This window comes from Bombus bifarius, unplaced genomic scaffold (assembly GCF_011952205.1).
Source record: "Bombus bifarius isolate JDL3187 unplaced genomic scaffold, Bbif_JDL3187 scf7180000007984, whole genome shotgun sequence".
Lineage (NCBI taxonomy): Eukaryota > Metazoa > Arthropoda > Insecta > Hymenoptera > Apidae > Bombus > Bombus bifarius.
The window spans coordinates 5,718,219-5,732,668 of record NW_022884367.1 but is presented as its reverse complement, the minus strand read 5'-3'; the positions used below and the strand labels follow the sequence as shown (position 1 = coordinate 5,732,668).

At 34.0% G+C, this 14,450-nt stretch overlaps 1 protein-coding gene across 2 annotated transcripts in view; it reads right to left on the bottom strand.

The window, feature by feature from the left end:
- Window positions 1-704: 704 nt before the first annotated feature.
- LOC117204838 overlaps window positions 705-14,450 on the bottom strand; it is an 85,743-nt gene continuing 71,997 nt past the window's right edge. Inside the window, exons 10-14 of one of the 2 annotated variants that reach the window (XM_033442621.1) lie at window positions 9,760-9,858; window positions 7,046-7,384; window positions 4,884-5,099; window positions 3,729-3,879; window positions 705-3,241 (exon numbers count right to left, since the gene is read on the bottom strand). In XM_033442621.1, coding sequence (XP_033298512.1) covers window positions 2,505-3,241; window positions 3,729-3,879; window positions 4,884-5,099; window positions 7,046-7,384; window positions 9,760-9,858 — 1,542 coding nt within the window. In that variant the 3' untranslated portion in view covers window positions 705-2,504. The remainder of the gene's footprint in view (window positions 3,242-3,728; window positions 3,880-4,883; window positions 5,100-7,045; window positions 7,385-9,759; window positions 9,859-14,450) is intronic. The other variant, XM_033442623.1, reaches the window with a different exon arrangement.

Sequence of the window (14,450 nt, the reverse complement as noted above, 5' to 3'; positions counted from 1 at the left end):
TTGGATCAATATAAAACATCGTTAGGTTTCTATGCGTGCTGTATATGTACATACAAAAACTTTATAACTTTGAACGTCTTTTTTTTCTCTCTTTTGCAGGTATAGTCAATATACACATGTACAGATTTACCATCTTGTCGAAGAACTAAGTTGCATCGATGATGGGGATTGTCGATCATGTACTAATAATGTAGTTCTTTCAAATAAAATATTATCATCGAAAGAATAGAAAACATCGATGAAGTCAATTGTGTTACAAGATTGGACAAAATATTATTGTACAAGGAACTTCGATAAATAAACTTTCGATTTAACAACTCGTTATACAATTTCACGTGAATTGACTATCTTTTTCCAAAGATTCGAGTAAGTATCTCTAAATAAAATTGATTATTTGTTTGAGATAAGAAGAAGAAGAAGCTATACAATTTACAACAAAATATTATTACTATTATTATCATTATTATAAAAATTAGAAAATTTAATTGAAGGAAGAAAAAATGTCATTTAAATTTTGTAAGTACCTAATACTCCACTATTTTACCCAACTTGATTACACTCGAATTTCAAATATTTTCTAGTTAAAAAAAAGCATATATATATATATATATATATATATATATATATATATATATATATAGTAGCTTTTTTTAATATTATATATATATATAAAACTGGCAATAAAAAAAAGTTTCTAAATTATAACATTTAACGACAGATCATTACGATTATCACTTAGCTTTCTTATGGCATTAAAGTAAGTCAAACTCGAACATAGAAAAAAATGAATGAACACCATACCCCATGGGAAAGTTTAAATTGTGTTGGCAGTCTTTAATCTAGATGTTTCTGGCTAATAATCAGCCACTTCTTATAGAAAAAGATTAAATAGCTGACTAAAGCCCAACGTCGAGTAGGATCGACGGATCAACGTGTCTTTTCTCGTTTAAACATCTCCTTTAGTCTCTGTTCTCGTAGCTTAGTATTGTATACAAATTGCAAAGACGAATCTTTCTATTGCATATTTTTACCTATTTACAAATTATTTAGACGTAAATGCAATCTTATCACAATATTATTATTAGTAATTATACGAGCGTCGAAAACGATAGACGAGATCATGAAATGACTGGCAGTGACATGGCAAGCATTTCATTTGTTTCCTGTCGAACATTACTGCCAAATTCTTTCCATTCACGTACAAGTACAAACGTCGAAACACTTTGCTCACTTTTCTCGTCAAAGATGCTTAAGTTTTCTTTTTGTCCCATTTTGTCTTTTTATATTTTTTTCGTCGATAATGAGAGTTATGAAAATTCAGAACGAGAATAATCACGTAATATTCTAATCTAATATCGAAACAAAGTTGAAATTCTCGTTTAAGAAGGCGAGCAGTGCGGCAGACTTTTGATTATAAAGTAACGAGGACAAAGAATCGATAAGGCAATAAAAGTTAGCGAAGCACCGTGCTATTTCTTTCGACTCGAAGCTCGAATGAAAACGAAAGAAACCCTGCACTGCATCATTCACGGAATATATTGGACGTCGAGCAGCATTATATCGCTGATTTCAAGCAAAACAATAAAAAGATTCATATACGAATCATACATCTTGCGTTTAAGCTCGTTTTTCAATTACAACCATTTTCATGCTTTCCGATATAAATCTTCGCTTGATAAATCAATTAAAATGTTAAATATTATTACATAATCAATCTCATCATCAATCAGTCATATTCAATCATTCAGATCATAATCAATCAGTTATATTCAATAAGCTTCAACAATTCACCTTTCTGCAAAGATTTCTCCTCTAAGCTTCGATGAGATTAGTCGAGTTGCTTAAATTCAAGTTGTAACATCAAATTACCTGACATATAAGTAGTAACTTGAAATCTTTCAATCAGTGTGAATTTTTGTTTGACTTAAAATCCCCTTTCAAGTGAAATCGTTTGCATCGGGTAGCTTCCTTACAACCAGGTTGATTAATTGAAACCGGATTTTAGATAGATAATTATTATCTTTTACAATAGCTTCGGTATATTACAGGAAAGCTACAACTTATCAAACGAGCTAAAACAAGACGTACCGATATACCAATCTTTCTATTGTATTCTACTAATACATTGTACTTACTCCACATACTTTCAATAATTATCTCCATATATCTTCGAATACTCATCAGAACATTCGAACCTACAAAGAATTCTGATACCAAAATTGTTTTTTATGGTATATTTGCTATCAGTCCACCTATCTAAACTCGTGTCGAATATCCTAACCCCTATTAAGTGTAGAGTACTTATGACGCGGCAGAAGAACTCTCTCCAGTCGCCATTGTACAGTCGCGTTGATGTATAAAGTTCGTCCAAATTCCGCGTGAAACGGCGCGTAAGTGCATCAATAATTTGCGAATGGAAATTTACAGAAACACGTAAGAGTGCAAAGTATGAAGGCAAAAGGAAATTTCTATAAGTCTCGTTCGAACTTCACTCGTATTGCGCTCTACTGGTAACTAGTCTCACCGCTTTGACTCTTATTGGTAGCTGGCTGGGAAGTCGGTGATGCCCTGGTGAAATTACTAAAATTCTTGGTAGGTGAGTCCGACGCAACATTGGCGAGAACTTTATCTCTTGGTGGCGGAGCCGAGCTGATGCTGGATGAGCTAACACCGGAATCGCTGGACTTCTCACTGAGGCAACCCCTCTGGCCCAAACCGGTGATATTGCCGGTACCTTCGAGGCCAAGGTCACCGCTGCCAACCACATACTTCACCATGCCGCCGAGTTTCTGCCCGCTCTCGCAAGTATCCTCTATCACCACCGTTTCGCCGAAATTCCCTCTCTTCGCAATGAACCGGACGTTGCCGCTACGGAGCAACGGCGATTTGTCGAACTGGCCCTCCTTCTGGCTGGTTACGTTGCTAGTAATTGGTATGTTAGGATGAAAGTCGTCCTTGCTATCGGAAACAGTGCTCCCTTCTGTGCTGACACCGCTGACGTTCTTCGTGGATGCTGTAGCGTCGAGATTGTTCTCTCTGGGCAGCTTGGTAGTCGTGGTCGATTCCGGGCTTACGGTTCGTCGACTGGTAGAATTCTTGTGAGCGTCGTAACAACCGGAGTCCCGCGGGAACTGGCGGCGATTAAACGGTGAACAATGGCCGGATGTCTGGCCAGAGGTTAAGACCAGTCGACTCACCTCGTCGCCCTCCGAGCTCGAAGCTAAATCGCCTTCGCTTCCGGCTATTAGGACAGAACAAAAACCAACTTACAGTTTCGGATTTTACCTTTGGTTTTGCGCGTTTAGAAGTGGCCAAAGTACGGGTGTAGTCGTAAGTGATCGGGGTAAGTGACTTTGGATTAGGTCGGAGTAATGTCTGATTTTGGACGAAGTGCATGAATTAATGATGAGTTAGCGAGGAGAAGTAAATTATCTAGTGAGAGATGTGGCGATGGTGTACTTTGTTATCTATTATACAGCAGCTACGAAAAGTATTTATTGTAGGATTTACATTTAAGTCGAAGTATGTTAAGTTCTGTATCATTCAGTACGGCTAGAAAAATTTCGTACTACGAAAATAAAGTATATGAAGCCTGATGATTATGAAACGCTTCATTGGAAAATAATGGTGCGTGTCCTTGTATAAATAAAGAAATAAATAAATAAATATAAAATAAAAACACGATCTACAAAAATAAAAAATTTAAACGATCTGATATAATAACTCACATTGAAGGTCATTTAATAGTTGCACAGCTGTGAGTATCTTCGCGCGATGTTCTGGCTGATGTATGCGCAAGTAATCAAGATCCGCAGCCTCAATTTCCCTGAAGAGCTCCAAATCCTCGTATCCGTTAAATACAAATACTGGAATGTGTTCCTGGAAAACACATTATTCAACATTTCAATATTTTTAGTTTGTCTTATTTAATCAATGTCTTTGTCTGAAACAGGACAATACTGTTTCTTTAAACTATTTACATTTAAAAATTAAGCTATTATAAGATTTATGATATGCATACTATACTACTATTGTTATATATTATTATTAGTATACTATATACATGTTTTGATATTTTATATATATTTTTTCCACTAAATGGAAAATAATGCTGCCAGCCCATATATATTATATATATTTATATTTTAATGACATATATTCTTATTGCGATGCACTATACCGTTTTCACTAAAAGTATTATGTTTTAATCATTTCGTACCGTTCTTAAACCAAACGTGACATCTTTTTAAACATGGACCGGACTTGAAATTTGAAGCCAATCCAATCTTCCTACATCTAATTCATCAACAAACTACTATATTCGCGAATGTAATACGTTTTAATCACACATATTCTCCTTGCGATATACTACTATACTCTTTGCCAAACAAAACCACTATATCTGAATCATCTCGTTTATTTTTTTAAAAATCAACGTAACATCCTCTTAAAAATGTACCAGATTTAAATCTCGAAGCCAATACAAATCTCCTAACACCCCCCATATCACCATTTACGAGGAAAGAACGTACACATTTATCACTAAAAACACCGACCAATAAAAAAGGAGGAACAAGGAAAGGGGAGAAAACATGGAATCGATGAGGTAAGATAAGGATGGAAAGAAACAGATGGATATAAAAAAGGGAAGTGTCGACGAAAAAAAGGAACACGCGACGTTTCAGTGGTGCTGTGTATTGTACGCGGTATAAAAGGTGCACGCAAGAAACGAGGGGAGCGGGCGGGCGAAGGTTGGATATGGATGAAAAGAGAGAAGTCCAGGAAATAAAGAAACGTATAAAAGCAAGGTTCCCTGCTTTGCATTCGAAGCGATGCAAATGCGAATCAGTTTGTTCGAGCCGTGGCAAGATATTGCTCTCTACCTGAAGATTCATTCTCTGCAAGAGCTCTTGAACGGAACCAGGCTTCTGCCTATACCTCTGGCCCCACTTCCCCCGGCCTTCGGGTTCGCCGCGCCTTGGAACCCTGTCGTTTAGTATCTCGACGTTTATGAACTTGAAGTGGCCTATCCTGTTGTGCAAAACACCCTTCCATAGGCCGCTCTTGTTCATTTGTACCACGTCGATGATGTCTCCCTTCTGCAACAAAAACCGTGTTGCAATTTGCTTGGTGCTTTCCACGTGAGAAAACACTGAGAACTCTTGCGCCTTCTAATTCGAAGAAACCAACAGATTCGACGCTTTGTATTTCTGTTCGCACTAGCTGGTATTATCGTGAAGTCATGTAGGACTAAGGAATATCGAGGAAAAGAGAAATAAGGGTTTGTTTTCACGAGGAGGTAAGCGTCGAGTTCTGGCAGTAACGATACTTTCTAGTTCTGGCAGGGACTCTTTTCTAGGGTGTACGTATATGGTGCGATCTATAGTTGATCAATATGCGTGTTTCAGCTGGTTTTGCTACTTTGGTAAAAATATGTTCCGTATCTACAGTAGTTGCAAAAAATATCCCCCCCTCCGCCCCAGTGCATTTATTATTGCATCTATTTGCCAATTAATTCGATCCGATTATAATAAATTTCATATCGGTTAGTAGTACCTTTGGATCATTACAAACATTTGATACTATGAAAATGATATGTGGAACCTAAAAAACACTTCATGGGAAAGTAAGAGTATGTATAAATACTTTATATAGTCACTGCATATAAGTCGAAACCATTGGCAGACAAATATATCTGATTGCAACTAAGTATCTATGATTTTTTTCTTTATATGCATAATAATAGCTCACGTTTGGATAACTGGGTGCAATAAATAGAAGATCATTTAATTGGAGACGAATTAACATTTCGTTGGAATAAATGGAATTCTACTGTAAGTTTATTCATATTGAAGTAGTTATTTCATATGTTCTGTACGAAAGTTTATTCGTAAAGAACGTATGTATTGTCAGAAAAAGAGTTTCATGAATATTTCTGTCTCATAAAAAGTTGAGTTCTACATTATACGTTATCATCGATTCGGTGTTTTATGATATAAAGATATAAAAATAAAAATATATATCGTGGATTCTAAATCGTGGTACAAGTAGGGTGACGGAGATTCTACGACTCAAAATAAGAGAAAAATCGAGGAAAGTAAAACAGTGTTGGAGGTTTTACTATCCAATGTGTGCATTTGACAGTTACAAATAATTATTGTGAGTTTTATATCGAATGCAATCTTTGGGTTTATTTATTATCAATACTTACTCATTAATACATTCTTAGGGCGTGGAAATGAACATAATGAACAAAATAAGGGACAAGTAATAAACTGCTCATTTGAAGTGTCCATTTTAGTTTTAATTGAGTCTAATCTATTATTTGCATTAAAATATTGTACATTTGCATCACGAAAGTGTCAAATGTCAAGATTTTGAACAATAGTGAAATGATACTACATAGTGCTATTTAATATATATGGCGATTTAACATAATGCGTTATAATACTTTGATCACGCAATAATTGATTACTTGAAACCCATTTAAATTAAACAAATTAATTCAGATATAATTCATGAATACGTGCTTGTTCAAGGATTCGTATCAATCACAGACATAGAGGAGCGCACATGCAAACATGTCTGTGATTAAACTAATCTGAGAGTTATTGTGTATCATGAATATTTGCGTGTATATAGAATGAATATTATGATGTATTCCTACAAAATCACTCAACTGTAAATTTCTTTTTCTCTTAAATAACCCCAGATATGCTCGAATTTTTATTATAATAAAATAACAAATATAATTGGACCGCGGATGTTAGCATAATAAAACCTATAAATACCATATTAAAAGCTCTACATTAGACATTTTATACATTTTTGCAAATTATATACGTTGTGTAAAGAATTTTGTTCCTAAAAATTCATGAACATCCATAGTCCAAGATATAATGACATGAATACATTTTATATTTGAAAAATTACTAGCATAAGATTATAAAAGCTACCTGTATAGAAATTATACTATAATATAGAAATAAGCAATGTAAATTTCTGTAACGGCTAAGTCATTTGTGATAATAGTTTGCAAACAAACCTTAAACTTTAGTGCTTCCTTGTCATAAGGGCTAGGCGTATAATCGACCAGAGCCCTGGCTCTGCAAAGTACAGGCCCGATAGACGTTGGACTGATAGCATCCCTGTCTTCGCAGGATATCGAGCTGTGATTGCTTCCTGCACGCACAAGTGCCTGCGTGCTCGAGCCACTTCCGCTTGGGAGACTTTCCACGCTGCTCGCGCTGCACGGGAACGCCTCGGATGATGTGCGGTCCTGACGCAACCTTGAAATCTTCCGTTGCACGTCGTGCCTCAAATTTCGTGCTCGTCCTGCGATCCCCGCCCTCGTATCGCCCTCAAGTAAAGCACTAGCTTCCGACTGGAAATTTTAACGAACGATTGCATAATATTGAAAAATAATGAACATCGTTCCGACTTTTTGCTTATATCGATGGAAATGAAAAGAGGAACTTCACAATGGTAATAAGTGAATTAGGTCGAAGACTTACACGCAACGAATGCCCGTTTCTTCTTCTTTTTTCTTTTTTTTTTTTTTCTTTCTTTTATCGGATATGAGATATTAAATAGCGTACTTTTGGAGTTATGGAGAAACGAAGATTAATTTTAGCATTTTGCTTTTCTCATGATATGGTAACGTATGACAGCATATTAACATCCACATTAACATATTTTGTATAGATCGTATAAAGATATGTCTTTTCCATATTTTTACTTTCCCACTTCATTTCGGATTGCACGGAAATGCCCGTATACATTTTATATGATTCTTTTGAATTATATAAACTCTTTACTCATTTATTTGAGTTACATCTCTTGTCGAAGTACTATCGAACGCTATTTTATGTACACATATATATCAAATTTCTATATTTCGATTTATAATTACTTTTTACAAAAAATTCTATACCCGATGGAGCACACAACATATCAATAGAAAAAAAGACACATGTACTTTTATATAACCAGTGGTCGAATAATAATATGAAAAGAACGTATTCTTAGCTCTTCTGGTGTAAATCAGTTTACGAACAGATTGCTCAACGACCATTTAACTAAACGAGCACAATCAGACGCTCTCTCTCTGTGTCTTTGCTCGTTTGATCTAAACGCACCTTACTCGGCCATACGTTACGAATTCTAGGCAGTTCGTTTCGCGTAGTTCCTCGATGATCGATGCAAAGTCTGTCAATGAAATCTTTTTACAACAGGGACTGAGATCTGGATCCTTTTTCGTGATTCGAACGAGATCGTTCTGTGATACTGAGAACATGCAACGATTATGCGTAAGGCACGACCGTGGAAGATTCACAGAGTCTGACGGACCTCGAGCTGACGTCGTTGTCGACTTGTCGGTGGAGTAGACGCACTTGTGTAACTGTATATCTTGGTGATAATGTACAAAAGCGTCTACTTTTGTGTTTTTCGATATGTGTACGTCTTTAACGAAACGCTAGCTACTCGGTTAAAGTGTATCTGGCAAGTAATTCAATGAAACAGTACGAATTCGAATGACAAAAGCATGCATGCAATCGATTCTACTTTGAACTGATATCGACTTCACCGATCTGGTTTGAGATTTAAAAGGAAGTGACTTTTTTTTGGAGAGAGTAAACCGAACGTGTGTTTTACAAAAATTATTGCAGAGAAGTCAAACGTGACTAAATGTTATTGCCATGTAAGCGTTGTACGAGAGATCAACCAGATGAGTGAAAATGAATATTAATAATGTGAATAAATTACTTACCCTAGAGGATAGGTAAGATACAAGAAATTAAGGAAGGAACTATCCTAGATGTCTATGTATAGTAAACATTAGAATAACCACAATTATAGTATGTTGAGTTAAAAGAAAAATAATGTCGGTTTCATTTTCATTTTTATAGACGTTTTGACCCATTCAATTCATTCTTAATTGTTGATTCTTAAAAATGACCAAGTTTCATATTGGTGATATGGTTGAATTTCAGAATTCAAAATTTATTTCAACTTGTTCAATAAGAATTTTCTTCTAAATTACTTACGACATAATAACAATTTATATTTTTAAACATATTATAACAAATAGTTTAATATTTATTTAAATATTGTTTGATCATACATAATGTTGAATTATCTTCTGCAGAGTACTTCGCGTCATTGATCCCCTTATTAATTAGTAGATTAGTAGATAAATATATAAAACATTCAATGTGAAATGCTTATTATAATGCTTTTAACACTAGAACTGCCGATTAAATTTGCACCAAAGTAATCGAAATCCGTATATTTTATCAAAAATTATTCGAATCCCCAAATATACACTTCTATAATTCTTTACACAAAAATCTAAAATATATTTACGTATTAACCCTTCTCGCTATTTTGGTAGTTCTAGTGTTAATCATATTCATAAGTACATGAATTCGAATAATTAATCACAGTCCATTAACCAATATAAAACCAAACAAGAAAGAAAGAATAATTACTACAAAATAATCTTCCCTAAAATAACTAAAAACGGATAACGAACAAATCATCCTTTTCTACAAACCCCTTGAACATGCATCAGTTCAGCAAGAATAAACATCGCTGGTTAGTGTTATGTACCGTACATTTAAACACTCGTTCTAAGTACAGCCACGGATCATGCAAACATACTGATGCAAAAAAAAAAAAGAATGAAACGACAAAGGACAGAAAATTCGAGAGAAAGGAGACACTTTTGTGAAAGGAGGACTTGTATATGTCACGTACTGTGTGTACGGCGGCCGAGTGTTGATTCTCGAGTTCTTCTTGATCCTCGTAGTCGCTGCTTTGGCTCGGCGATAGTCCTTCCTCGCCGCTACTCCGGCTCTAAAATGTTGATACTCGCAGAGACAGTTCTAATTCATGGATATGTAAAAGGAGAAGCGGGCTCTATTTTTGTCTAGTAGCACGTAAAATGCTCGTTAGAGAAAGAGGAGATCAAGAGTCGTTATGGAAAGAAAAAATGCTAGTTCAAAATCAAACGTGAAAAGATACCATGTAATATATAAATGTAGATCGAGTAGTACAGCAAAACGTGTTACAGTATGTGTCGTGAATATAATAAAGTAGTTGCTATACGTGCATATACGAGGGTCAGCCCAAAAGATGTGCATGCCATGAGCTTCGTAGAAGATGAAGTTAGGTCACATTTAAATTGTTTGTGTCGGTTTATTTTATCCATTCGATGTATCCCGATTAGTATTAATATTGAAATTTTCCAATTTTAGTAAGTTACCTATTCTCTTGGAGATTTCTTTTATTATCTTTGAATTTATTTATTGCTTTTAAGAAGAGTTTTATTTAAACTAATCATTTAATATTATTTCGTGAATTATTTTAATTGATTTAAATTAATCGTTATCAATTTTATTTAGAATTATAGAAATACTAACTATTCAATAGAGTCAAAACATAATTTGAAACATAAGTTGGTTCATTATGTAAGCAACGCTGTTGTGATTTTAAAGAAGAAAATGGAAGGGATTGGTGGACCTGAATTCAATGTTTTAAATTCCGCGAGAGAACGTAAAAAACTGTGCTGATAACACCAACAAACGTTTTATAGATTTTTAGAACGATCGGACTCTTGACTTTTTGAGTCGCAGTTGTATAAAATTCATCCAGCATTTTGACATTTTGATATTTATACAAATTATTCAATTTTTAATTTCTTCAATTGCATGAAAATATTTTATTTTATTAAAACATTATTTCAAACCGCAAAACACTTTTAGAGGTAACTGTTTTTTATTAAAATAATCTTCGTGTAAAAATATAATTGACGTATTACATGTACATGTAGAAGTGTGAAAACCTAATCACTTTAAAGTATTATAATAGCAAAAAATAAAATGTATCAAATTTCCATCGAAACATGCCCCAAGGAAAACTTAAGATAAAGCATTCTCTTGTGAATTGAAAGTATGCCTTTATGTACAAACTCCTGATATATTGTTAATATCGTAGGGCCGTACAACTTGCGATAAGACACCTTAATACGTAGCAGAAACTGAGAGCAGCGCACTAGATGTTCCAAAACTTTGAATTAAATTTCTGAAAATTGCATTCTCAGCCATTCACCGTGAAGTTCATGAAGCACTGCTGTCAATTAGTCTTCGTATGAAAAAACTTTCTTTTCCATTGAAACACACTCAAATTTTACTTTGTCTCGTTGGTAGAAACTAAAAACGTTAAATTTGATATGAAAAGAGATCTTACAGGCGTTGCATAAGTTCTTGTGAAATCTTACGTGATAAATTGTAAGTAGCTATAAACATGATATAGAATTATCATTCTTGATAGATTAAGCCAATTTGATAATCATTGTCAAATGTTTCGTGCGTTATTCTTGTCTTCGTATAATACTTCTATTATTTATAACAATAATACTAGTACTATACACAGCACTGATTATTGCGATGATTCGGTAAAGATCCAATACTTTGACAGTAACAGAATTATTAAGAAATCACACGGCAATCGATTGTTTGGATTTCGAATATGTCAGACTTTTAAATGCTTAGATGTTATTCAAAGAGTTCACTGAACAAATGACAAAAGTAATCTTTTTTAAAGACGGAAGCTAAATTAAGTTCGAAAACAATTCCCAGGAGCATGGAAAAATTACAGTATGATAAGAGGTTGTTTTAATCCTAAAAGGGTATGAGAAATCTTCATATTTTGTTTAAATGATTAGCACAAGTCACTCCTAAAACGTTTGAATTAAATAGAAATAATATTTTCTTACAGGAAAAGGTAAACAATTACACACATGAGAAATCCATTTTGTACAAATGATTATGAAGTGAGAAAATGATTCCTAATGGCTTGTTGCATTTTTATTTAATACCTCTAATTTGCATGATTTACCGAAGTTGCTTGTAAGAAAGTGTAGTTGCATTGTTTAAAGCAGTAAAACCGTGGCGACCATTTAGTACACTAATAAAAAGAAATTGCATGTTACACAAGTAGATAGCAACTGCAGGCTACGCATATCTACATGAATTAATGATACACTTAGTATTCGGCGTGTCAATGTATGAGTATATGTATGGAAAGAAATAGAGAATGAGGTTGTCAGTTCTGCCTAGATGTCAGAATAGGAAACAGGAGCTACATATTCCGCTTCCACGGTCAGATTATTCATCCCAAGGATTCTGCTTAAAGTTAATCACAACTCAAATTCATTAATTTAATAGTATAAACTTATAAATTAGTTACGATGATAAATAGATAATTGACCTGTATTAACAATAAAAAAATTGGATTTTTTATTATAATACTAATAATATTAAGCAATATCAATAAAGTGGGTTTTTTTAATTACAATATTGTGCTGTACAAATGCAGCGATGGACGTCAACAATAAGGAGGTCAAGATGAACCACTTGTGAGCCAACTTTACCAGCAAAAAGTTTGTTGGAAAACAGTTTGGTTGAGATGAAGATAAAAGATTGAAATTCATAATTCGTAATGCATTCATTGAAATGGGAGAAAATTAACGATAAATTCATAAGAATAGGTAACACTTTAAATTAAATGTTACATGTTAATACAATTTGAGGGAAATCTAAGAAACTGCGTAGATCAAATTCTTTGCAATAAATTAAATTTGTAAAGCTACAATCTCTGCGAGGTTATTATAAAAATTAATTATATTGTAAAACACCTTCCTATTCTTTACCTTTGCACAAATCCCAATATTTCATATTCCACATTCAATAATAACCAAAAATACTGAGTACAAAATATCTGATATCCATTCAAAGAAAAATATTCCAACATAGCTTTAGTTGTGTAAAAATAAATACGCACAAAAGGTACCAAAGCCTACTGAAAAAGAATGTTTTTCGTTAAATGCATTTTTTACTTAAACAGTGGTATCTGCAGTTTTGGAATATTCGATTTGCAAAATTTCAGAACATCCAATTCGTTATGTTCGGTTCGTTAAGCGAACTCAACGAAAAGAGTGTTGCGAGGACGGGACGTATCGTTTGATTCGCATAGATACACATATAACTGTGTTAGTTTACACAGTTATCTATTTGTACGTGAATGCGAGAGAGAGAGAGAGAGAGAGAGAAAGAGAGGCAGATTTGTTAATAGATAGTACCAGCGAGACCATACTAAAGACGAAAGCCTCGATGGTGCACAGCTAACCGGTAGGAAAAATCCATATTCATGAATACTAGACCCGTCTGCTTAGCTATGCGTCTAATCTGCAGAAATCTCCGATTCTAGACTCCAAGATGTTGATGCTTGTTCCCTGGATGTGTACGTACTGCTCGCGTAAAAGCACCACGCTCGAAACCTATCCGTAAGTTTCGACAATGGTATTGCGTATGCGAAGTAAATGGAACGGTATGCAGTTCTGGCTCGGTTTCATTAAGTAAACGAGAAGGTAGTGGTTAGGAAAATGTAATCACACCTCGATATTAGAAATTGGCGAATATTGAAATGATCTTGTGTGGAACTGAATTTTTTCACCATTTTGTGTCTCTATTTAGATAACATTGAAAATTGACATGTAATATATTGATTTTCATTCTTATAAGTTATTGTTCGTTTCTCGTGCCCACCGACACAGTCGACAGTTTTAAATTCATACGCTGCATTCTAAAAGCTGAACGATTCATGTAACACCATACGGCGTAAATATTAATGATTCTGACATCTCTTAGCGATGACAAAGACAGAATGAAGATAATATTATTAGACGTATAATTTCCCCTGACACGTAAAATTTGAATTGAACGTGATATTGAAACGTGGATTTATTTCTGTTTTATGATAGATTTCCAACATATCTACGATGTCAATATTTGGAAATAAACGCAAAGTAAATTTAACATACGTAGTAAGCTACTACAGGAAAATTTATCGAATCGTATATACTCGTATGTAGTAAAACAGCAAAATTAATAGATAAATCTCTATCGTTTGATACGTGTCTTATTCGATTTACGTATCTGTTCATAACTGATAAAAACTTTCTTCATTTTACTTAATGTTCTAGCAATATTTGATTTTAAAGCGTTATAGTTCTATGTCATATATTTACTAATATGTTAATAATACATCTCTCATAGTATGTAATAAAGTACAAGAGGAATATATACAATCTTTTGATGCTATTAAACCAGTTGTAACACAAATATGTAAATTTTATATTGTTTAAAATACTGTAATATAGGAAAAAATTTCTTGTACAATATTTTACCAGAATCCTTTGAATTTGCCTCTAAAATAAAAATTTCATGAACTGCTTCACGAAGAGTGCTTAAGAATACCATTTGCGTTATCGCGAGCTACATATATGTATAAAGTGCTTGAATGTCGCCTTAGAGTTCACACCATTTGTTGCTGTGATAAGACTATATGCAATGTCTTTCGAAAGGGATTTCTTTATGCGAACTTAC